The sequence below is a fragment of the Leptodactylus fuscus genome, chromosome 11 (assembly GCF_031893055.1).
Source record: "Leptodactylus fuscus isolate aLepFus1 chromosome 11, aLepFus1.hap2, whole genome shotgun sequence".
Taxonomy (NCBI): Eukaryota; Metazoa; Chordata; class Amphibia; order Anura; family Leptodactylidae; genus Leptodactylus; species Leptodactylus fuscus.
Genome location: NC_134275.1, coordinates 50,445,336 through 50,471,765, shown reverse-complemented (window position 1 = coordinate 50,471,765; position 26,430 = coordinate 50,445,336). Strand labels below are relative to the sequence as shown.

Sequence of the window (26,430 nt, the reverse complement as noted above, 5' to 3'; positions counted from 1 at the left end):
TACAATTCTAGTGCACAGAAACTCCCAACAGACAGCAGAATTATTAACAGGCTGTAGCCCAAAGCCATGTATTCTGAGTAACCGTGCAGACATTTAGTTACCTGATCTTGAGTTCTCATATCCAGAGTTGCGCTCACAGTTTTCCTGCTGTCCTGGTTGTCATATTTACCCCCCATTTATTATTATAGGTTTTCAAAAGAAATGTGAAAAAATATCTGGAGAATGCGGGCATCGATCCCGCTACCTCTCACATGCTAAGCGAGCGCTCTACCATTTGAGCTAATTCCCCTTCCTTAAGGGACTGCTAAGACCACCTGAACTCCTGTAAGGAAGCAGACGTACAGCTTTAAGAAAACCTAAAAACAAATTGCTACAAAGTCAAAAATTGCATCTTCCTGTGCTCCAGAGTCGCTTCCACTTTTGTAAACTTTTTACTTTATTCTATAGGTTAAGGCAGTAAACTTAGTATGGAGCTGTACTCAATGTGTGCCCTAAGAGGCTCTCTGCGCGCAGCGGTGTGCATGGAGCCAGATTTTGAGTTCTAAATGTAGTTTTTTTGCACTCTGCACTTTTTGGAATAAACAGGCAATGACACTTTAAAGGGATCCTATCAGACATGATTTTTTCTAAGTACCATGTCGGACTAGCCTTACGAAAGGCTATTCGTCTCCTACTGTTCGTCGTCTTCTCAACGCCGCCGTTCGCCTACAATCCCGGTTCTTGTCGAAAATGGCCACTGGCACTTTATTGGAAGCGACCATTTTCTCGTGGCCTGTGGGCATGCGCAGACTGCTCCGCCCAAGGCCCGAGGCCTTAGAAGTTACAAGTCACCGCCATAAGAATAGGAGGAAGATGATGCTGCTGAAATAGAGGAGGCGGCGCTGGAGAGAGTTCTCTTGCAGCATTGGGGCCGCCCCCAGTGCTGTCTGAGCGCTGGGGCCTGCCCCCAATGCTGCGAGAGAGCTCATTAGCATTCTGATAAGAACCGGGATTGTAGGCGAACGGCGGCGCGGAGAAGACGATGAAAGGTAGGAGACGAATACCCTTTCTTAAGTACCGATGTGATACTTAGAAAAAATGAGTGATAGGATCCCTTTAAGAGAGCTTTATAGTCCACTCCGCGTTTTCTTCAATGAAATGTTTTTTCTATCACCAAATAACACGGCCAAGCTGCTGTTTGGCAGGCGTGCATTTTTTTTCTCTCCACCCTCCAACTTTTCCTCGCCTCCACTATGACTCTATACAACCAGAGACCGTCTGGCAGATTTCAGACGTCTGCACATCTGGGCTGTGGGATCAGCGCTCCGATACTCAGGAGCCTCCGGGGGAAGGAATAAAGGTGACACAGGCTCAAGAGCGACTGGTAAGAAAAAAAACATATGATGTTTATAGAAAATCTGAACACAAGTTTTATGGATTTTAAAGTCTCTTAAGATTTGGAACAGAAGGGGATGGGGGATTTTATTCTTACAAGAAATGAATGGTTTGGGATCTTTTTCTAATTTTTGGGGGGATTGTCTTCTCAAAACCCATGCGTGATCAAAGTGATAAGAGTAAAAAGAATGCAAGAGTGCTGATATCTTAAAGGGATTCTCCGCACACAGTTTCAGTCCTATATGGAGCATGTGTGAATTAGACCTTATACCATTGATCATTTAGCCAGTAAGCCCTTGCAAATGAGGTTCAAGTGCAGTGGGGGCAGGCCAGAGCCTCGGGTTGTCAAGCATGACTACAGAGTCCTTGGAAGTTCTGGCACGCCCCCATTGCACTTGAGCTTCATTTGCATATTTTTATTTTAAAAAAACTACTTTAGGAGATTTTTTGCATGTGGCAGACCTGAAATATCTGCACCTGATATCCAGTTCCCAGTAATGGACTGAAATGGGACAATTTCTTATACCAATTTTGTGAGGCAGAAAAGTTTTGTTCCTAGTTGTTCCCCCATCATAAAAAGGGCATAATTCAGCCAAGGGGCCAACATGCATTACCTTTGGTATTTGATCAAAATTTTTTGTTATTTTTGTTAAAAAAAAAAAAAAATTACAAAAATATTTTATGCAAAAATCACTGCAAACTAGGAGGACTAATAAAGCTTTAATAGCTGCTGACCTTTTTGGCTCCTCCTCCAGACTCTTCCATAGGATTGAGCAGAGCAGAGACACTGCCGGCGTCACATTATATCTCAAAATGCCCGATCCTTCTGGGGTTGGGGGTCTCTAGGCATGTAAGACATTTTTGGCTTAGGTAACTTTGCTCTACCAGGGTGATGGTTATACAATCTGTGCTGCGTCGTCTTTTACCATCACATTTGAGTCTTTGTTAAGTTGTTCCTTAGGAAAATATTTTTTTGGGATTCTTGGGATTTTTTGAATAACAGAGCAAATAAAATGAGACATCAAATAATGAAACAGGAAAACAGAGTGCCAGACTTGGAGTGGATTCATGCACACAATGGCATCTTAGCCAGCAGATACATATTTGACCAGGAAGCCGGAAGGTTTTTTTTAAGCCAATCATCTACATTAAAAATAGAAATAATTCCCTAGGACCATGGAGTGAGCTAAATATTGTCATACTTGGATATAGACGCTAATACGAGGATCACATAAGATAGAGGAAATAAGAACAAAAAGTGAGTGTTTTATACAGTATATGATAGATAGATAGATAGATAGATAGATAGATAGATAGATAGATAGACAGGAGATAGATAGATAGATAGATAGATAGGAGATAGATAGATAGATAGATAGATAGATAGATAGATAGGAGATAGATAGATAGATAGATAGATAGATAGATAGATAGATGATGGATAGATAGATAGATAGATGATAGATAGATAGATAGATAGATAGATAGATAGATAGATAGATAGATAGATAAATGATAGATAGATAGATGATAGATAGATAGATAGATAGATAGATAGATATGAGATAGATAGATAGATAGATAGATAGATAGATAGATAGATAAATGATAGATAGATAGATAGATAGATAGATAGATGATAGATAGATAGATAGATAGATAGATAGATAGATATGAGATAGATAGATAGATAGATAGATATGAGATAGATAGATATGAGATAGATAGATAGATAGATAGATAGATAGATAGATAAATGATAGATAGATAGATGATAGATAGATAGATAGATAGATAGATAGATATGAGATAGATAGATAGATAGATAGATAGATAGATAGATAGATAGGAGATAGATAGATAGATAGATGATTGATTGATTGATAGATAGATAGATAGATAGATAGATAGATAGATAGATAGATAGGAGATAGATAGATAGATAGATAGATAGGATATAGATAGATAGGATATAGATAGATAGATAGATAGATAGATAGATAGATAGATAGATAGATAGGAGATAGATAGATAGATTGATTGATTGATTTAATTTTCCATGTTACTATGTATTTTTAAAAAGCATACTATATACTGTATAGTTTTCACTTTGGCCACTAATAGTAGACTGACATTAGAATTCTATAAGGGTTTTCTTTGCAATAGTTATTTCATTTACATTAAAGATAGAATGACAAGAGAAGATAACACGTCTGTAGATAACACCACTCACACATGATTACATCACTACTGACAGTACATGATGCCTTTCCCAATGCTCTGTTGCCTACCGATGTTGGCCGCTCCTCCTGTCCCATTGTTGTTTTCTGGGGGTCACGTTGCCATTGAGGCCAATTAGCGCATTCAGTGGAAGGGATCTGGGATGTCACAACCTGCAAGTAGTTTCACTTCAAGAAGACAACGGAGCAGCAGGATCGGACCGCGCTGGGAGGACACCGGAGCATTGGGAACAGGTGAGGATAATTTTACTTTTCTCACCTTTCCTGACTTGGACAACCTCTTTAAGGGTAAGTTCATACTGAGTTTTTTGGTCAGGATTTTGAGGCCGTATTCGCCTCAAAATCCTGACCACAAAGATGGCTCCCAATGAAATCAATGGGAGCCGCTCAGGAGTTTTTTCCTGAAAAAAGAAGAGAGATGCTCATTCTTCAGGCCGAGTTGCCTCATAATTCGGCCTGAAGACACTCCCTCCTCTGGGCTAGGCCCATTCATTGGGCCTAATCCGGAGCGGAGTGCGCGGCTGGATGCCGGTGTACTGCACCAGCTTTCAGTCACGGCTACCTGTTTTTGGATTGGAACCTGAGGCGGCCTCCTCAGGTCGGACACCAACGTTAGTGTGAACCCAGCTCCTACAGCTTTTAATAAATAAAAAAGAGAATTGGGCATACTTTCCCTTTAATACTACATAAAACCGGAAGACATCTGTCAGATTAGGATTTTTATACGTTTTATGAAATACTAGCCAGCCTCAGAAGTCACATGCCGCACACAAATCTATTACAAGGAGTCTAATCCGCACCAGACCACGATGTCACAGGTCGGGATCACATTCTTTATTCTGCTGTAATTCCATTTCTACACTGTAGGAAACATTTCCCTTTGCGTGAAAGGAACAAATTGTTCTTTGATTTGATTCAGCTGTAAAATCCATTTCCTCCGTAGATTTCGCTGACTGGCTCCATTTATAATACCGTACCTGCGATGGAAGTGTCCGCACCACTACTGCTACTGCTGCCGCTGCTCGCCCTCCTCAAGGCGGTCGCCTCTCTCTATTATGAAGGTATGAGCCAATGTAACCTTTTGTAAAGAATTGTATGTTTACGACATTGAACCTGTTGGTTGTTTTCGCACTTCATTCCAGCGGGTTCCTTTTCGCTTTTCCATTCCTACTTCACACTGGAAATGTCTGTAATCTGGATATTACAAGTCTAGGCGGAAAACTTCTTCTCCAGTTTGGGATCTCACTCCAGTAAGCCGGAAGAAAGTTTCCACTGGGTGCAACAAAGGGCACAATACTTGCCAGTATCTTTATTATCAATTATTATTATTATTGTTATAGGGATTCTATCATTAAAATGCAATTCTTTTCTGCGTACCACGTAGGAATAGCCTTAAGAAAGACTATTCTTCTCCTACCTTTAGATATCACCGTTCTGTAGAAATCCTGTTTTACGTTGATATGCAAATGAGTTCTCTTGCAGCAATGGGGGTGGTCCTCAGCGCTCAAACAGCACTGGGGGCGGTCCTCAACGCTCAAACAACACTGAGGAACGTCCCCAATGCTGCGAGAGAACTCTCCAGCGCCGCCTCCATCTTCTTCAGGAACACCCTCTGTTCATGTTTTCTTCCAGCACTGGCTTCAAACTTCTGGGTCTTCGGGCCTAGGGCAAAGCCGACTGCAACAAGAAAATGGCCGGTTACACAGTATTGTAAGCGGTCATTTTCTTGTGGCCAGCAGGCATGCGCAGTCGGCTGTCCAAGGTCTAGAAGTTTGAAGCCAACCCCCGGAAGATGCCGTTGCTGAAGAAGATGGAGGCGGCGCTGGAGAGAGGTCTCTCGCAGCATTGGGAGAGACCTCTCCCAATGCTGCGAAAGAACTTATTTGCATACCGACAAAAATCGGTATTTCAGCGGAACGGCGACGTGGAGAAGACATCTAAAGGTAGGAGAAGAATAGTCTTTCTTAAGGCTATTCTGACATAGTACCCTGAAAACATTGCATTTTAATGAGAGAATCCCTTTAATAATAGGGTTCAAGTACATATCAAGTGAGACATTACAACACAATAGGAGGGACCTGCATGCAAGGGCTTACAATCTATTAGATAGAGGGGGAGACGCAAGAGGTAACAGGGGTGGCATCAGAGGTAGCATTGCTTATACAGTGGTCCAAGTGTTTTTGTGAAAAAAAGTTCAACTCTAGCAGCGGCATCTTCTGCTACAACCTGGTGTCAGACCCCGAGAGATCACATAATGTGGACAGGTCATCAGTACGAAAACTCAAATTAGGGGCTAGAAAATTTCTTTAAAGGGGCTCTATCAGCAAAATCATGCTGCTAGAGCCCCACATATGCGTGAATAGCCTTTAAAAAGGCTATTCAGGCACCGTAAATGTTATATTAAATGACCCCCCAGTTTCAAAATAAAACCCTAAAATAGAATGCTAACTACTTACGCATCCTGCACGATGGGCGGGCATTCAGGCGGCTTCTACTACGGCTACTGCGCAGGCGCCCAGGCCATTTTTTTTTATCAGTGCCAGTTCACGAGCGCCGGAGGAGGATGGGACCCGAGGACATCGAAGGAAGAAGAGGCGTGGATGAAGAAGACAGCGCACCCTGAATGCCCGCCCAGCGTGCACGATGCGTAAGTAGATCACATTCTTTTTTAGATTATTATTTTAAAACTGGGGGGTAGATTAATATAACATTTACGGTGCCTGAATAGCCTTTTTAAAGGCTATTCACGCATATGTGGGGCTCTATCATCATGAATTTGCTGATAGAGCCTCTTTAACATCTCTAGGCCAGCTGATAGTCACATTGCTCAGCATGGACTGAATCCACAGCTGTTCTCAGCTTTCCCTGGTGGTCTAGTGGTTAGGATTCGGCGCTCTCACCGCCGCGGCCCGGGTTCGATTCCCGGTCAGGGAATATAGTTTTAATTTTTTTTTTTTTTTTCAGTACAATTTTTTTTGGCATTGCTTTTTATTGCAATATAATTACAATGTATTATTGACATACCTAAAATTCTGACTTATAAAGTGACAACAAAACCCAACTCTGCACGTCTTTTCATCTACATCTTCGGAGTGATGTGAATGAATGGTCACGTGACTCACCGGGGGCGTGGCTCTAAGGCTCCTTGTACATGCAGGACTAGGGAAGAATATGCAAATCTGTCTCCCAAGATGTGGGAGATATTGTCACTCCTTGGGGAGAGACCACCATATAGGTGTGTGGAGACTTATTAAGCCTTTAACACTCCACTTTGCAAGGGACTCCACTTTCCCATGGTCCCAAGATTTAAACAGGGAGACAGTGCCTCTGTTATGCTGCCCTCTATGCACGACTAGGTCACACGTGTCAGACATCGCCATTCGATTCCACAGCCAGCAATGTAATAAGGAGTAAAATTAACCCTTTAGTGAGCTCCGCAGCTTTACACTTGTTACATATTTACGGTCTTGTATTAATGTATTTGGCTGGTGCTTGTAGTCCTGCGCCCACTTTCTCTAGGATGTATTCTTTGGTCATAGGACAGACTATAGTAAGTTGCTGGGGACATTTAGATTGACCTTACATCTTTGTGTAAGGTTTTCGCTATTTGGTGCATTTTTTCTCAGTAGATCCACAGCAGAACTGAAGTCAGGCTAATCCATAGACCTGGCCAGGAAAGGGTTACAGCATTGTGTTTCGGCTGCTTAGTCATTGGGATAGTTCAGCTGTGTGTCCTGTAGTGCTGGGGCCCAGGGCAGGTTTTATTGTGTTATTTCCCACTAGTAGCTTCTTCTCCATTCCAATAACATGAGACTATGACTGACCTGAGGACGGCTTCATGGCCATGTGGAGGGTTGTAGCTGTAAGGGAGCCTTCACACGGAGTAAACACGCGTGTATTTTTGCAAAATACACATGTAAAAATAAGACTCCCATTGACTTAAAAAAAAAAATCTATATTTAATTTAATCATTCATCTTCCTTTTGTAACGCCAACATATTCTGTAGTGGTTTATAGGGAGGTTTTTGTTTGTTTGTTTTAATTAATTGCACAAATTTTCTTTATTTTTTTACTTTTCTCTTGCCCTTTTTTTGTCTTACTAATTTATGACAATGAACAGCTGGAGGCCATGTAACACTCAGGCCCTGTGTACACCACCAGGGCATGTGTGCAGCTAGCACATATAAACCCATTCACCCCTATGGCCCCATACACACACTTGTGTATTATCATGGACCCCTAGATGGAATTTCAAGCCCCAGGGGGAAACTTTTTTTTGCAGCCCAGGCTCATCCATGTCCCATCTGTGCTGGATTACTGTGAATCAGGCAAATGCACATGGTCATAAGAGTGACATGTTTTTCTCCAGAAATACTCTGTGCTGCTGGTAGATCCTGCTACTTCCATGCTGCACTCCTCTCTTGAAATACTCTGTGCTGCTGGGAGCTCTACAAGAGTGCGCTCCTTCTAAAATACATCTGTACATTGTGAGTATTCTTATCTGGTTTACCATTGACTATGGTGATGTATGAAGGGTCATCTACATCCATTATACAATGGGGCAGGTTCGCTTAGAATCTACAATACTATTTTGTTAAAAATTGCCATCTGTGTTCTTTTTATCCTGCCTTTGTCATATGAAGTGGTTGGTGCCCGGGCGAGCCCATCATTTGCACCCAATTCATTTACACCATTATGAGCTGAGGGAATATTGTCACTACTTAGGGAGAGACCACCATATAGGTGTGTGGAGACTTATTAAGCCGTTAGCACTCCACTTTGCAAGGGACTATGGGAAGAATATGCAAATCTGTCTTCCATGATGTAATTAGGCTGGCATAGAATTCTGTCAAGGCAATCAGTTTGGGAAAAATGCGCCTGATTCATGACAAGGCCTGCATGGGCTTAATCATCAATCTGGCAAGTCCTCCGCCATTATAAGCGTCATCCAAACAAGCGTATGATATGGTGGTCCTAGCACATCGGCCCCTACTTAGTCTATGTGTGATTGTTCCTTTGTGTTGTGGACGCCATGTTAGGCGGGGGAGGATGTGCAGTGGACGGTGACTTCATTCCACTTGTAATGTTTTCCAAATGTCCTGGGGTTTTGCAGAAGAGACGGGCTCAAACCACAAAGTGTATGTTCTGCCTACTCGGTGCACTGTAATCTGATTTTCCCTGGAAGTCTTCCTCCTCGATCCTGTACCCTATGAATATAACCGGGCTTTGGTTTCCCCCGTACAAGTTCTGAGCACACCGCATAGCCATCTGCTGAAGTTATACAGAAATACTGCTTAGTCATGGATAATGCTTCAGTCCTAAGTGATGATACAAATCAGTTTATTAACCCTTAGGAGACGCAGACTTTTTTAATTTTTGTTTTTTACTCCTTACATTTCAAAAGCCATAACTTTTTTTTTTTTTTTTTTTTTTTTAATTTTCTGTCCACGTAGACACATGCGGGCTTGAGTTTTGCGTGACAAGGTGCGCTTCAAATTGGTGCCATCTATTATTTTGTACAGTACAAGGTACCGGGGAGGGGGGGAATCAGAATGAGGTGGATTTGAGAAAAAAATGCAGTACTGCCGTTTTTACAGCTTACACTCTGCGGTAAAAATGCTATGTTAGCTTTATTCTGCAGGTAGGTACGATCAGTGGCGTAACTAGGAATGGCGGGGCCCCTGGCGAACTTTTGACATGCCCCCCCCCCCGACCGACACTGAAGACCTTGACCAACTGACCCCTAATGCCCCCCGTGCGCGCTGAATTCAGCGCACTGTCAGCTTTCCAGCAGTATATAAAACTGCCTGTGCCCAAATCAGTGAAAGGGCGTCTTTAAGAAGGCTCTAGGCTGCCATGGTAATGGGACGGCTCCCACAAATGCACCGCAAGGGGCCCTTCCCTTTACCGAGAAGGAAACAGAAAGTAACCACTCAGATGCCGTGTTCATATCTCTGATCACAGGCAATGCTGCCGGGTCCCTGCTGTGTGAAACAGCACAGACCCGGCAGCTAGTGCGGTCGCTTTGTTTCTGAGCGGCCATCATGTTTTTTTTCATGTGCACCAGGACATAACTGTATGTCCTGGTGCGCCTCAGGGTTAAGCTACTTGTGCCTTCTTTGGCACCTTTTTGTGGTCTTCTTCTGCCCTGCACTTCATTTCTGAAGCAGAAGTGTCAATCAAATGACTAGGCATTGCTCCCCTCACTGGCCAAGGAGAGCTAGGAACAACCCCAATGAGAGTAACAAGATGGCAGAAATAAGAATAGAATTAGAGCTGGGAAATACATTACAAAACGTTATTTTTCTAGCATCTGTTTTTAAATTGGATTTTAATATCCTGGTGATACATTCCCTTTAAGCGATGAGCCATATTTCACAGAGGAGGCACAACTGGCGGCTACTGGAGATCCTGGAGCTGTAAATGAAGCCATACAATACACAGTGAAAGATCTCCTCTGGAAAAGAGAAAAATCAATGGCAATGTGATTTCACAGGACTGGAATGTCTTTCTCCAACCCCGCACCGCTCTCCTGCTGCCTATTACTGTAATGAAATAAAATATAGTTATTTCCTTTGTGGAGTCCCTATAAAGCCTCACTGGGACACTGAACTCTCTAGGTCAGAATATCCTTCATCTGTCTGATCACAGGCGATTCTCCCCCCAAATAAGTCAGGCGCATGTCAATGGATATGTCCAACGTCTTCACTCAAATATGTGACGGGCCTTCAGTTTATCAAGGTGATAAATACTGAGTGAGAGACTATAGAATCCCTAGCGGAGCAGGAATGACTTGTAAGTCTCCGTGCTGCCTATGTAGGCACACACTCTCCCTAATGTGTATGATTATCCCCTGACCCTGGTCTATAGTCTCTCACTCTGCCAAATCAGTATCCCTACGCTATGCTGAGGATGGCCCAATAGGCCGAAACAGCGCTGTCCATAGCTGGGAATCTGTTCCTTTTGGGACAGAAATACTGATTTGGCAATTAAATCCACATTATGATTAAAAAGACTTTATAACGGAGTCGTTCATGATGTTAAGGATGCTGCCCTCTATAGGGTGGCGTACAGAGTGCACTGTTCTCCTAATTACATCCTGGAGAATAGATTTGCATATTTTTTAACCAGAATCCCTAGCGGAGCAGGAATGACTTGTAAGTCTCCGTACTGCCTATGTAGGCACACACTCTCCCTGATGTGTACGATTGTCCCCTGACCCACAAAGTGTCTGTCATTCCTTTTTTCCGCACGTTATCTGATCATATTCCAGGGGTATTTCATCGCTCATTGGAAGGTTCGTGGTTGTTCCTGTGTTTGGGACACTTGTTAATCATCCGACCAACCAGCCACGGTTCACTCCAGATAAGCAATGACAATGTCATTTCTTATATATACAACCATCTTTAGAAAACTGGGACATGACGGTAAGACTGGGGAAGAAATCTTTACTCGTGAGAGTGCAAAGTCTGTTCTTGACACAACTATCATTTACATTTTTGAGCTTTAATGTAAAGGAATAACAGAATATTTGATGCAAGTTATACAAATATTAGAAGATTTCTATTGCCTCAAAAGCAGTGACCTGTAAACTCTAATGTGAACACAGTCAAATGTGGTTGTAATATAATGAATAAACCGTCACTTGTATTTCTCCCTATAGGCTCAGGATATCCATCAGATGAAAGCTACAATAATGAAGTTTATGTTGAGCAGCAGCCATCTAGACCGCAACCAGATTACAGAGGTAAGACCAAGATTCGGGGACAGAATGACATGTGAAAGGATTGGATACCCAGGCTCAGCCGCTACATTACATAGGCACTTAGAAGACGTATCACATACTATAGACTCGGCACAGTATCTGACCTCATACACTGAGATTCGGATAAGGATTGTTTGGGAGGGATTTAGGGAGAGGAGAAGGAAATGGTGTTTGCTCTTTTTTCCTTTTATTCGGATGAAGGGGGATCAACAAGTATTATAATCCTGATAGATAATGTAATAAAGCCAATTATATCCGAAACAAGACGGGTTGCGGTCCACACTCTCATATATAGTGAGCTGAATCATGTTTGGAGCCGCTGGTCTTCATTATGACTCACGGTGATAAACAAGCCCCCCATCTTGGGAGGATTCTTGGAAGATGTTTGTGTAGTTACTCAGCTTGTTGACTCTCCTAAATATTTGTGGATCTCCCCATCCTTGCTTATGGCCCTCGGGGTTTAATTAGGCTGAACAGAAACTCTGAGCGCTGGCGTGAAAGTATTCATTCCTTATTTATGGAGTATGGTCTTGAAGCAGAAGGTTCGTGCTTTCCCTGAGAGACCTTAGGCAGATGTATGACATCTCCTCCTCCAGATAGGCAGCAATGTTCAGTACTGCAGGTTACTAGTTATTTCTTCTGCACATTACAGGGGTTGCGGCTTCTTTTCCCTTTCTTGTTGCCACTGACTAAGGCTATGGTAGGGTCACACTAGCGTGAGACTCTCCATTGGTATGGAACATGTAGAGCGCCTGACGGCTACAACACAGAGACCAGCACGCCCCATTGTCTATAATGGGACCCACTGAGTGTCTGCTGTTTCCAAACTGAAAGTAGTGCAGGAAATGTCCTCTCCTAAGGTTATACACCCCCCTCCTCAATGGGGACATTTACACTTCATTATCCCTCCTCCTCCCTTCCTCTTCCTCCTCCCTTCCTTCCTCTTCCTCCTCCCTCCCTTCCTCTTCCTCTTTCTTCCCTCCCTTCCTCTTCCTCTTTCTTCCCTCCCTTCCTCTTCCTCCCCTCCCTTCCTCCCCTCCCTTCCTCTTCCTCCCCTCCCTTCCTCTTCCTCTTTCTTCCCTCCCTTCCTCTTCCTCTTTCTTCCCTCCCTTCCTCTTCCTCTTTCTTCCCTCCCTTCCTCTTCCTCTTTCTTCCCTCCCTTCCTCTTCCTCTTTCTTCCCTCCCTTCCTCTTCCTCTTTCTTCCCTCCCTTCCTCTTCCTCTTTCTTCCCTCCCTTCCTCTTCCTCTTTCTTCCCTCCCTTCCTCTTCCTCTTTCTTCCCTCCCTTCCTCTTCCTCTTTCTTCCCTCCCTTCCTCTTCCTCCTCCCTCCCTTCCTCTTCCTCTTTCCTCCCTCCCTTCCTCTTCCTCTTTCTTCCCTCCCTTCCTCTTCCTCTTTCTTCCCTCCCTTCCTCTTCCTCTTTCTTCCCTCCCTTCCTCTTCCTCTTTCTTCCCTCCCTTCCTCTTCCTCTTTCTTCCCTCCCTTCCTCTTCCTCTTTCTTCCCTCCCTTCCTCTTCCTCTTTCTTCCCTCCCTTCCTCTTCCTCTTTCTTCCCTCCCTTCCTCTTCCTCTTTCTTCCCTCCCTTCCTCTTCCTCTTTCTTCCCTCCCTTCCTCTTCCTCTTTCTTCCCTCCCTTCCTCTTCCTCTTTCTTCCCTCCCTTCCTCTTCCTCTTTCTTCCCTCCCTTCCTCTTCCTCTTTCTTCCCTCCCTTCCTCTTCCTCTTTCTTCCCTCCCTTCCTCTTCCTCTTTCTTCCCTCCCTTCCTCTTCCTCTTCCCCCTCCCTTCCTCTTCCTCTTCATCTTCCTCCTTCCTTCCTTCCTCCCTTCCTCTTCCTCTTCCTCTTCCTCCTCCCTCCCTTCCTCTTCCTTCTCCCTTCCTCTTCCTCCTTTCTCCCTTCCTTCTCCCTCCCTTCCCCTTCCTCTTCTTTTTTTATAGGAACTACCGTATATACTCGAGTATAAGCCAAATTTTTAAGCACAGTTTTTGTGCTGAAAAAGCCCCCCTCGGCTTATACTCGAGTCAAGCAAAAACCAAAACAACCAAAACACCACCTCCCCTTCCCCAACAACTACTGCACCCAAAAACTCTGAAGATTTTAATTTTTGAAATTTTCCAGTAGCTGCTGCATTTCCCTCCCTCGGCTTATACTCGAGTCAATAAGTTTTCCCAGTTTTTTTTGTGGTAAAATTAGGGGGGTCAGCTTATACTCGAGTATATACAGTATATTAAGTTTGGTGTGCTGAGGTGTCCCTGCCCCGCTCTGCCCAATTTCAAAATGAAGGATGGGCAGAGCGCAGAAAGAATATTTTGGCACAAGAATGGGCTTTGTGCCAGTGTCTTCCACATTTGCACCCCAAAAAACTGGTGTAGATGGGTTAATAAATTCTCCCCCATTATATCTGTTCTATAGAGTAAGGTCACCGCTATCTAGTCACGTCACATGGTATGTGTGCTACATGTGTATAGATATAGGGCTGCACTGACATATGTTCTGTCTTATTACACAGCTTGTTTCAATCCTCGTGTCTTCCTGTGAGTTTCTCTTCTTACGTAAGACAGCCTGTGTTTAGAGGATCCTGAGACATGTCCGCCATCTGGAAGTGATTGCTCTCCTCTCGCACATGGCACTCCATCATTATTTAGGTTCTGGTGGATACTATTTAAGGATGAAGGGGATTTGTATTTACTTTTATGAGTCATGCTATGGATTTCTTTTTCTATGCAATGTTAGAAGTGCTGGAAATTATATTTTGTACTTATAAAACGCTTGCCAGAGAGAATTTCTAAAGTTTTGTTTTTTTCCGGAATATAAGAAATATGTGCAGGGATTAGAAGACAGCGGAAGAGTCCCTAGAAACCCTTACGCAGGGATCCCAACACTGTTCTCCCAGCAAGGAGTTAATGGGATCCATCAGTTATGTAGACAATGGATTTGTCATACCTGTAATATAATGTGAAACAAGCCCGAGGCTGACTATACAACTTACATGAATAGGCTGACCACCATTTCCTTAGTTTTGTTCATCAACTGCAGATGGCTAGGGACTCGGGTGACCCCTGTTCACCTGTTTGAAGCAGCACAGGCCATGTGACATCACGTTCATCGGTCACATAGTGTAATCACAGCTCAGTCCCATTCAAGTGAATGGGTTGAGCCAGTGGTGTAACTACTGGGGAGGCAGCTGCCACTGGCCGGGACATTAGGGGGCTCGGCCACAGCCGCTACCGCTGCATTTTTGTTTTTCTTTAATAGGCCGTTACCGTCTGGACTTACTCCAGCTGGTATCAGGCTCTACTTACTTACCGATCTTGGCAGGGGCCGGGATTGGTAAGTGACACCGCGGGCCCCGCAAACATCATTATTATACTCAGGGGTCTTTGCAGACCCCCGAGTATAATGATCAGAGGCCCGGGAGAAGTAAGCAAACATAACAAACCCTGTTACTTACCTCTTCACGCTCCGCGAAGGCTTCAGAGCCTACTTGTGTGACGTCTCAGACGTCACATGGCCGGGGCCTGCATCCTTATGCGTCGCGACGCAGGCCCCCGGTCACATGACATCCCTGACGTCATTGAAGATAGCCGACAGTGGGTAGTGCAGGGATAGGTAAGTAACAGTGTTTATGTTTGTATCCCCCTCTCGGTCTCCGATTATTATACTCTGGGGTCTGAAAAGACCCCAGAGTATAATAATTGTTAATGGGTGTCCACAATGGAGCATAATACTGGGTGATGGGGATAATACTGGGTGATGGGGCCACTATGGGGGATAATACTGGGTGATGGGGCATAATACTGGGTGATGGAGCCACAATGGGGCATAATACTGGGTGATGGAGCCACAATGGGGCATAATACTGGGTGCAGGGACCACTATGGGGCATAATACTGGGTGATGGGGCATAATACTGGGTGACGGGGCCACTATGGGGCATAATACTGGGTGACGGGGCCACTATGAGGCATAATACTGGGTGACGGGGCCACTATGGGGCATAATACTGGGTGATGGGGCCACTATGGAGCATAATAGTGCGCACAGGAATGTTGAGGGGGCGGGGTCTTCGGCGTCAGTCGTTGGGGGGGGGGGGGGGGGGGCATGTCAAAGGTTCGCCACGGGGCCCCACCATTCCTAGTTATGCCACTGGGTTGAGCTGTGATAAGTACAAGCACTTTGCAATGTATAGTGGTGTATAGGGCAAGTACTGAGGTGGCTACAGTACTCGCACATTACACCGTCAGTCCGCACAGCTGCTCTATGTGGGTGTCTGTGGTGTTGGTTGGTCGCGATACTTGTTGATTTAGCTAAGTGTCCTCAACTAGATGGCTCCAAAAATATCTACGGTATCGTCTCTGTGCACCATGTAACCACCCATGTACTATTTACGGAAAAGCTAAATACACAGGAAAACAGCTCGGAAGGGAAGAGGCCGGTGAGATGTTACAGATCTCTCTGCACTGGGGAGTTACTTGTATTTTATGGTTTTTTAGTATATATTGATCATGGTGTTATTGTAAGTCTAAAACAATAAGCCCTAAAGTAATAAATGGCCTCCAAGGTGACCCCGATAGAGCGCCGCCTGCTCTTGTATAGATTATCACGGAGGGGATTACAGAGTTGATAACAGATGTGCCACTGCTTTGGGATGTAGAGATATTGCACTTTAGTGTATGTGTTTTCAGTATACGTCCCTTTTTAAGTGTAACTCCTAAATTGTCATTGCATATAATTTATAACTCCTTTATAAGTGCTCAAAATTATTCTGGGGATCATGAGAAGCATGACTAGTGCCCCCTAGTGGCTGTCAGAGGCAGCGCTGGAGCGTAAGAAGTACTGGAGGATCTGTATACAGTGGGGCAGATGGATCAAGACTGGTACGTCAAAGACCTCAAATGGTGGAGGGAACAACTCATTTATAAAGACGCCTCCGCCCATGTACCACAATGGAGATCCTAATAAACGTAGAATTACCGTATATACTCGAGTATAAGCCCCTAGGCCCCTAATTTTACTACAAAAAATTGGGAAAACTTATTGACTCGAGTATAAGTCGAGGGGGGGGGGGGGAGCAGCAGCTACTGGAAAATTTCAAAAATTAAAATGGTCTGAGTTTTTGGGTGCAGTAGGTGCTGGGAAAGGGGAAGGGGAGGGGGTGTTTTGGTTGTCTGTCTGCCCCTTCCCTGAGCCTGAGGACTGTTTTTTCTTCCCCCACTTGGAATTCAGTCTGGCTGAATATAGGGTATCTGCAGAGCTCCTATTAACCCCTTCCTGACGGAACAAGAGCACTGCAGATACCCTATATTCAGTAGACACAGGGATACCTAATGTGTATGTGTTTCACAGTCATTTTCTACTTTTATATGTATTCTAGGGAAAGGAGGGATTTACAACTTTTATTTACTTTATTTTTTTAAAGCTTCTTTTTTTCCCCCACTATTTTATGGGAGATTCTATACATTACTATTTGCGGCCGGTCATAGACACCCCCCCCCCCCTTCCCAAAAAAAAAATTTATTTTTTTTTCTTGCTTGACTCGAGTATAAGCCGAGAGGGGCTTTTTCAGCACAAAAACTGTGCTGAAAAATTCGGCTTATACTCTACTATAACTTACTATAGATGGATGAGTTCTAATACGTATGTCGGGTAACATCTGCCCATGTGCACACAATGTGGCAAGCAAGGTGCAGAATGGGGATTGTGATTTATGTTTGGTGTATTGAGTGCCCAGTATTGTTCGGCTCTCTTCACACTGTGCTCAGTAGGAAACCTTTCCTGAGGTATCGCTTTGATAGCAGACTGTGACACGTACCATGGTATAGACCTAGTGAGGTAGGACTGAGAAGCTGGCGGCCTCCCCAGGGCAGATTTCTTAGTCATTTGGTCGCTCGTCTTCATTTCTTGCACAATTTCAAATTCTCTGAAAAAAAATCAATTCCTTAAAATTGGAGCGTCTGGATCATCAGGAAGCAAATAAGGGGATTTTACCGTTTTGTGTATTTTATCATCACCTATTTCTTTTTCAAGTTCCCCGCTGGTGTTCTGACATGAAGATCCAAGATGGCGAGGCTACGTGCTATTCACCCCGGGGCGGTGGCTATCGCAGCACGCTTGGAACAAGATGCACTTTGTCATGTGATCAGGGATTTCGGCTGATCGGTCAGAGCTCTGTGCGTTGTTTACAGAATCGCCGCTGGTCGGGATATGCTCACTGCAGGCGTAAGTGATTTTGTGGTAAGCTGGCCATAGTGGTGGAAGACGTGTAACTAATACAGTATTATATTTATAAAATTTAGTTCTATTTTTATTATCCGGATTATTTTAGCTAAGACTAATTTCCCTTTCTTGCAGAGAACCCTAGTAATGGCGTCACTTTTGTATTTTCAGGGATCCTATGCCATGTTTTGCCAGCAATACCCAACGGATCATACCAGTGCACGGCTGGGATACACGAGGGTTCCCGTTGTGACTATACCTGCTCCATAGGATATCAGATCGAGGGCGATCGCAATCGTGTCTGCATGGAAGATGGGCACTGGAGTGGGGGAGAACCATTTTGTGTAGGTAAATTTTCAGATGAACTGATGGAATTTATGCTTTAACAAGTAGTAGCGACCTGTAAGAGGTGACCCCTCTGTGAACAGTATTGGTGGAGATCTGTGGGTGGCAATAGTGGCCATAGAGGGGCAACTGCACTGAAGAGCCAAGCCACTTTTAATGAAAGTAGGTGTGCTGTCTTCTACATTGGCTTCAGCGCGCATGCGCCAGACCTCAGGTGCAAGTACCGTGAAGTAATGTACAGTAATCTTACCATAAGTAAATAAAGACATGACAACTTTTCAGTGGTATAATATTAGTGGCTGCTTAGTATGTATTAGATGTAGCGAGAACTGTATAGACATCTTGTTTTCTATCAGATATTGATCCACCCAAGATTCAGTGCCCGACCTCAAGAGTGAAAGTTGCTGAACCAGAAAAACTGACCGCTGTGGTATACTGGGGCAGCCCGCAGGTGAAGGATACGGCCGACGGTGCCATATCAAGGTGAGAGGGTGACGTCCTTCGTGACTGGGGTGAGAGGACAGGCATCCTGACATAGATGAATAAATTAGTAATACATTCCCTTTATTAAAACCAGATAGTGAGCTAGATCACTTTTTCTAATCTGTTTTTATGTATTCTCATTGTAGATTTTATAATTCTATTTTCTGCACATGAATATGGCGGCGGCCATCTTGGTTGAGCTTCCTTTCTACTCTATTTAGAGCATTTAGTGATCTGCTTTACAGCAGTCTCAAGGCCATAGGCGACAATACTCTGGAGCCGACTGCCTGAGGTCTGAGGGAGAGTTTTCTAGACATGCTCCGTGCAGGGAGGGGGAGAAGATAAGTTGTGACATCATCTATTATCAGCAGAGCATGTAATGATGGGTCAGTGGTGTTATCTATAGAGGTGTTATCTTCAACTGTAATTACAGGCATAACTTAAAGTTCCTGTTATGGGTTCCAGCCTACCTGGTGCCATTTAGAGTTATGATATTTTTAATGTGGCCCTCTTGGGGTTCAGGGCCCATTAGTAGCTGCAGCCGCCTCACCCCTTATAATCCTATTTAGTGTGTGAAACAACCATAAATGTAAAACCAAAGCCTAGAAGCAAATGCTGATGTGTGAGGGTTGTCCACTACTAAATATGAAGGGACCCATTACTTTGACCTATAGGACGATCTAGCAGGGGCCAGTCTTAATCCTGAGGTATAGACTGGATTAAAATAAAGCATCTCTATCGTTAATCTAACTCAACTCTTATATTTCCAGAGTGTTTCGGAGAGGTCCTGAACCGGGGTCTGAGTTCCGTGAAGGGGAGCACATTATCCAATATACTGCGTACGATAGAGCGAACAACCGAGCAAGCTGCAAATTTATAGTTAAAGTAGTGGGTAAGAAATAGACTATTGTGAGCTCCAGGCTTTGGCAGGGTGACTCTGTCATGGTAGTCGCTCACGGCTTTTATGTTTGCCTTGTAGTGAGACGATGCCCCATTCTGTCTCCCCCACTTCACGGCTACATGACTTGTAGCTCTGATGGAAATAACTATGGAGCGAACTGTGAATATCACTGCGAGGGGGGCTATGAGCGCCAGGGACCAGCTCTCCGGGTCTGCCAGTTCAGTCAGCAGTGGACTGGATCCCAAGCCATGTGTACACGTGAGTAATCTACTCCTATTTATGGAGCAGCAGGTCTACACTAGGACACTGCAGATCTCTAAAGCCTCATGCAGGCAGAGCAAAATCGGGCTGAAAGATCCCGTCCAGATTTCCCAGCCCAAATCCATTCGGGAGATCTGGAGTCCCTGCATCATGATGATCTGTGACACTAGGAGTCCCTGCCACTATGGACAGGACAGAGAAGCCACAAACAGACTGGGACTCCCAGTATCATAGATCACCATGGTGTAGGTACTCTGGGTTTGGGCCTGGATATCGGTCTGGCATACAGACTGGATTTTCCACCCTGGACTCTCCTATGTATAAAGAAGAAGCCAGTAATTAAGAATATTTTTGGGAATAAATCTGTAATCCCTGTACTCCATAGGTGATATCACATAACTCTGCTATTTCTTCTTGAATGTTTTATTTTAAGCCATGAAGATCAACGTCAATGTGAATTCTGCGGGCGGCTTCCTAGACCAGTTTTTTGAGAAGCAGAGACTACTGATTATTTCCAGCCCTAGCTCCTCCGACCGGTACTACAGACTTCAGAGCAGCGCTCTGCAGGTACGTGCTCCTACACAGGCTACCTAAAATATTTACTGACGTGTAGGCTAAAACCAGGAGGACAATATGTGGCAGGTATTTGTTTCTGCACAGGGAGGGCAGATTTACCAATACTGTCTAAAACAGGGGTAGGCAACCTCCGGCCCTCCAGCTGTTGTAAAACTACAACTCCCAGCATGCATACTTGCTCTGCTATTCTTGGAACTCCCATGGAAGTGAATGGAGCATGATGGGAGTTGTAGTTTTACAGCAGCTGGAGAGCTGGAGATTGCTGACCCCTGTTCTAAAACAAGGCGTTGCATTGTGGGTGCTGACTAGCCAGACCTGATATTTTCTGTAGTATTCACATACAATTCTAATGTGTAACTAAGTCAACACAAACTAACAAAATAGATTTAGCAAAAAATAAATATATTATAAATAGGATATCCCTTTAACCCCTTCTCATTCTTCTATGATGTGTCCTAAGATAAGTCATCACTATGTGATCGGTGGGGTCCTACACCCAGGACCACAATGATCAGCAGTTTAAAGAGCTACAGCTCTCACAAGTTCTGTGTTCTCTTCCCTGTGCTGATGATGCCGATTAAATCGGTCAAGTGGTACTGCAGCAGTTCAGTCCCATTCGATTGGGTGGAGCTGTAATACCCAGCACTGCCTCTAGGCTTATGTACAGGGCTATGCTTGAATTTAAATGGAGAGGCTACAGCACCAACCCGAACACTTCGACCTCTAACCAGCTGATCGGTGGTGGCCCCATGTGTCGGACCCCTACCAAACACTTATTGAAGACTAATCCTAAGAATGTCTGATCGGTAGAGGACTCAACACCGTTTTCGATGGCAATCACTACAATAAAGAGGTGGCAGTGGTAGAAAACCACTATTAACTGCAATAAGATATTTCCATACACTTATGTCCCAGATTAAGATTTAGGATCACTTTAGTTCACAGGCCCTTCCTGTCACTTTAGGTTATATTTAGCATATATTTTATATATACAATAGACTGCAATGTCTCTTTATTGTGGGAATAGCCCTTTACATGGGATATACAAACATAAGTGTCAGCCGAGCAAACAATGACGGAGATGTCATGCGGTGAGTCTGACCTGATGGCCGCGGCTCTGGGATAGGTGATGGATGATGCAGATGAGCATTTCCCACAGTGGTCAGACATTGGCTATTAACTGGGGATTTCACGGAGGATTGTCTACATTTACATGTCTCTATCATCTGGATTGATTTCTTAATAGCTACCTGTTTAGTTTAGAGATTTTCTTATTAGCTTACCCATAATATTGTGCTTGGAAATCTCAATGTACATAAATGTTCTCCACCGAGGTTTTAGAAATCTCACGTCTGAATGTTAGAGGTTCACTTATTTCTGGAGGAGGGAAATATATTTACACAGGTTTTTGTTATTACACTGAAAAATATAGCATTCAAGTACAGCTGGTATAAGTTATACAACTTGTATATAGTGATATGGATCATGCTGGTATAACCTGGGTATATACTGTATATAATATATATATGTACAGCTGGTATAAATTATACATCTTCCTGTATATAGTGATATGGACCATGCTGGTATAACCTGGGTAAATACTGTATATAATATATATATGTACAGCTGGTATAAGATAAAATATATATATATATATATATATATATATATATATATATATATATATATATAATTATATTCTTGTACATAGTGCTATGGACCAGGCTGGTATAACCTGGGTATATAATTATATATGTACGGCTGGTATAAGTTATACATCTTGTATATAGTGATATGGACCATGCTGGTATAACCTGGGTATATAACTATATATGTACAAGTTACACGTTTTGGCATCTTCTGAATATAATGATATGCATAGGCCTGGCTATATATTTTTCTGTATATAGGGATATCCTTAGGTTACACACATGCTGAGAAGAAAAGATATACTAGGAGTCCATAGCAGCTAAGGAACAGAAGAAGAAAGAAGGAAGACTTCATAGTCATAATCATTAGTTCTCTGTGCGGAGTGTCTTCGCTTGGACTGATGTAGATTATACAGCCTGGTCGCGGTTGGAAGGAAAGACTTGCGATAGCTCCTTCTCACACTTGGGGTGGAGACGGTCACTTACAGTGCTGCCAAGTTCCATCAAGGTCTCATACATGGGGTGGGAGTTGTTCTCCTGCATGGAGGTCACCACAGACAGTATCCTTCTGTCACCCACCACCTGTACTGGGTCCATGGGGCTCCCCATGTCAGAGCAGGCTCTTCTGATCAGCCTGTCAAGTCTATTTCTGTCCCTGGTTGATATACTGCTCCCCCAGCAGGCCACACCGAAAAAGATCCCTGAAGCAACCACAGAGTTGAAAAAGTCCCTAAGAAGTGTCCCTTGGACTCCGAAGGCCCTCAGCCTCCTGAGCAGGTAGAGCCTGCTGTGGCCCTTTCTGTGCAGCGCCTCCAGGTGATCAGCCCAGTCTAGTTTATTATTGAGGAGCACGCCCAGATACTTATAGATCCTGACTATATCAATGCATGTCCCTTGAATCTCCACCGTGGTCGGAGCACTTCTCCGTTTACTAAAGTCCACCACCATCTCCTTGGTCTTCCCAGCATTAATCCTAAGCTAGTTCCGCTGGCACCATTCAACAAAATCCCGGTTTAAGTCTGTATTCCCTATCGTTGCCATCAGTGATAAGGCCTACTATAGCAGAGTCATCGGAGTACTTCTGTAAGTAACAGCTAGATGAGTTGTGTCTAAAGTCAGCAGTGTACAGTGTGAAGGGAAATGGGGCAAGAACTGTACCTTGTGGAGCCCCCGTACTACAGATCACAGTGTCACACACACAGTCCTGGGCTCTCACATACTGAGGGCGGTTTGTCAGGTAGTCTAGGATCCAGTTGGACAGGTGATGGTCCACACCACCAAGGTTCAGCTTCTCCCTCAGTAGTCCTGGCTGAATGATATTGAACGCACTGGAGAAATCACAGAACATTATTCTCACAGTGTTTCCAGGTTTCTCCAGGTGAGAGAGAGCTCTGTGAAGGTGGATGATGGGGTCATCTACCCCAATGCCCGGCCGATAGGCAAACTGGAGGGGGTCCAGAGCGGAGCTCCCTAGGGGGCGTAGATGTGTCAGGACCAGTCTCTCTAGGACCTTCATCAGGTGGGATGTCAGTGCTACAGGTCTTCCACAGTTGAGGTACCACTCCCAGCTTTAGACTCATATTGTACATATGTGTAATGATACCACCCAGCTGGTCACCGCACATTTTAAGAACTCTTGCGCTTATTCCATCAGGTCCTCCGGCCTTGTCTGCTTTAATCCTCTTGATTTTCCTACACACCTGAGACTGCTGCAGGATCAGATAGTCATATTGCAGTTAACTGCAGGCCGGTAGGGATGGATCTTGGTGTGTGTGTATATATGTGTTATATGATATAGACATATATAAATTCATTAAAAACAGTTTATAAAAAACATGATACCGACCACTGAATGTAAAACTGATCTAGAGCAGCCTAGTTTCCTAGTTTGTAATGAGTTTTTCTATCGGGATAGAAATCTAATAGAATGTAAATTTAGAATAAAAAAAATAGAATCAGTAAATTTTATTGATTAGCTCATAACGACTTCTCTAAGGTTGGCTGCAGAGACGTGGCCAATGCTGGGACATTATCTGTTCTGAAATCTCACACACCTTCCTTCATAGAGCGCCTACTGTGGCTTGGAGCAGCGTCACGTCATAGTGGTAGAGTTAGTGGGAGAAATGCCTAAAGAGATTGGACGTGTCCGAGCCCAGGAGCTGTCTACAGAACTCATCGAACAATTAAGGTAACTCCATACGATCATGTGATTGCTGGAAAATATATAATATATAGATTGTCATTCAAGACTTCTCCGTGCGATCCATCTATTTATGAGCCCCCATAATGTGGTCCTTTGCCATGGCATTGGCTTTCTATTGTAATAGAGAAACAATCCATGGAAGGGGATGCTCAGCACCTCACAGGTCCTGTGTGCCACGTTGCACACATGTTGGCAGAAGTCTGTTTTTGAGCGAACAGATTAAACAACCGGGGATTTCAGGGGGAGTTGGTAGCACCAAAATCCAATTTTGACCACCGTTCTAATATTACTTGACTGATGGAAATCATTGCAATTTACAAGTTGGGCCAATACATATCTAATGTGTATGAGCGCCCTATAGGGGTTCCTCAGGAAGTCTATGATCACTTACTCCCTCTGGAGTTTTTTATGCGACAAACCAAGGGGTTAAAAGCTGTTCAACACTTGGTCATGTGATCAGAATTAGCATTTGCCCCCTTATAATAATGATTTATATTGATGGATCCAGCCAGCCCCCCTATTACCAGTAACCACAAGAGCGCGTGAGATGGTGGAGCAAATTGGGGGCCGGGTGTTGGTTCTAACCATACATTCCTGGGTCAGAACCCTCGGGTTCATCACATACCAAACCCCAAAGTAAGTAAGTGATCATTGTATCCCTAAAATCATCTCTCGAGCTTTTAGATCATGAGAAAAGTGTAAAGCACTCCATGAAAAGGAGAGCTATGAATGAACGTCTTCTCATTTCTGAAACTGCTTCACCTTCTCCCCGCAGACAGGCCCTGCGTATCTCCAGATCATACTTCAATATGGTTCTCATCGACAAGTTTGGTGTTGACCGAGAACGATATGTGGAACCTACGACCTCCGATGAGATCTTCACTTTTATCGACACCTATCTACTGAGCCCGCGGGAAGTCTCTCAACTGGAGACCAACAATGAAAACTGTGAATGACGGACATGACTGCTGCTCTGTACAAAGATAGAACTGGTGATCTAATCTGTGGAAACCGCCATAATGCTAGTGGAAATGAAGTTAGTTGTTTTTTTAAGATACAGTATTTATTAAACTTCTATATGAACAAAAATGTATCCTATGAAGTGATTCACCTGCAGATATATCATTTATATAGCACCGATCGGTAGGATAGGCCATCAGTTGATGATCAGTGAGGGTGCAACACTTGGGATCTCCATGGATCAGCTGCTTGAAGATCCATCTCACAGGCTATGTGACGTAACGTTCATCAGTCACATGGCCTGCTGACCGTTCAGTCTTCTCCTATACAATGTAGAGTCCTAGGTTAGGTAAGTAATGAAGGCACCATGGCACCCCAATGCTTTGAGCAGCTAATCGATGGGGTTCCTGGTCCTAGGTGCCCAACTCCTGACAACCTATTGTAAAGGATAGATCAACAATTAATAAGCCTCAGAAACCCATTTAACCCTTAATTGTGTTTGATGTGCTGCCCCACCCTATGGAGATGGCAATATGCATTTGGGACCAACTCCTTGGTCCAAGTATCTACATGAAAGAGCAAGGTTGTAAGAAGATGGACTTCTTAATCCCTATACTGGCCAGCGTGATCTCACTAGAAGTATATAACTAATGATGTATATAGATTTATTTTTTTTTTACCATTAGGGGTTCACTAGAAGACTCAAGTATATCTTCAGATGTTGAAGAACAATGGTGGGTAGTTTGAGGAAGCGCTGAAGAAAGCAGATGGTCAGCAAGAATGGACTGGAATGGACCTTACCCTGAACTTCTCAGGATTATACATTCAAGGTGACATTAGCAGAATGCAGGTGCAGAACATCCCAACTACACCGCTCTGGCCTAGTGGATATGTATTTTTACATAAAAGCAAGATACTTACCGATTGGTTGAATTTTCTATAGTATTGTGGTGTTCATTGCAGGTTTTCTGCACCAAATATTATAGCAGTTGTCTATACCAATGGAACATGTAATGGAAGTCATAACCTGCTACACATGCAGATAACCGACTACTCCAAGCTTTGTAAAGGGGCTCTCTGCTCTTGCAGAATGTATTTGAACTTCTATGCAACTTTTATTTTAATACTTGGAGGAAAGTATTGGATTTATTTCTTTCCTGGAGTGGTTATAAGTGAAGTCAACAGAGGAACGGAAACTCTCCATGACTAGTGACAATGACTTCCACTGTTCGCCTCTCCCTGCAGACTGAACTCCTATAATCCTCACTTTTCTGCATTGCATCACTAGGCAAACCTGCAGCAGACATTTCCATGACTAATGTTTAGCAACGACACAGATTCTCTTTTCAAAAGCATTTTTCCAAAAGTTTCGCTGGGGAACAAATCATGTTCGAGTGTTTTCCCATAAAAGCAGCTTGGAAAGTCATAAAACAAGTATGTACAGCACATATGGAGACAACTC

General features: G+C 43.8%; 1 protein-coding gene and 1 non-coding gene across 2 annotated transcripts; both read left to right on the top strand.

Moving 5' to 3' along the window:
• The first annotated feature begins 1,341 nt into the window (after window positions 1-1,341).
• Window positions 1,342-25,035, top strand: SRPX2 (sushi repeat containing protein X-linked 2). Its single transcript, XM_075260832.1, has 11 exons — window positions 1,342-1,363; window positions 4,558-4,675; window positions 11,278-11,361; window positions 17,402-17,593; window positions 17,762-17,938; window positions 18,292-18,418; window positions 19,189-19,310; window positions 19,398-19,577; window positions 20,014-20,147; window positions 23,872-23,993; window positions 24,784-25,035. The coding sequence occupies exons 2-11, from the start codon at window positions 4,597-4,599 to the stop codon at window positions 24,962-24,964; spliced, it is 1,398 nt and encodes a 465-aa protein (XP_075116933.1). The 5' UTR covers window positions 1,342-1,363; window positions 4,558-4,596; the 3' UTR covers window positions 24,965-25,035.
• On the top strand, window positions 6,477-6,548 carry TRNAE-CUC (transfer RNA glutamic acid (anticodon CUC)). Its single transcript has one exon. It is a non-coding gene; the product is annotated as a tRNA-Glu (tRNA).
• Window positions 25,036-26,430: the final 1,395 nt, after the last annotated feature.

Excerpts from the sequence above, each read along its gene's own strand:
- SRPX2 (XM_075260832.1), top strand. The coding sequence starts at position 4,597 with ATGGAAGTGTCCGCACCACTACTGCTACTGCTGCCGCTGCTCGCCCTC. Across the intron at positions 19,578-20,013 it reads ATCCCAAGCCATGTGTACAC|CCATGAAGATCAACGTCAAT; the intron begins GTGAGTAATCTA and ends TTTTATTTTAAG. Across the intron at positions 23,994-24,783 it reads GAACTCATCGAACAATTAAG|ACAGGCCCTGCGTATCTCCA; the intron begins GTAACTCCATAC and ends TTCTCCCCGCAG.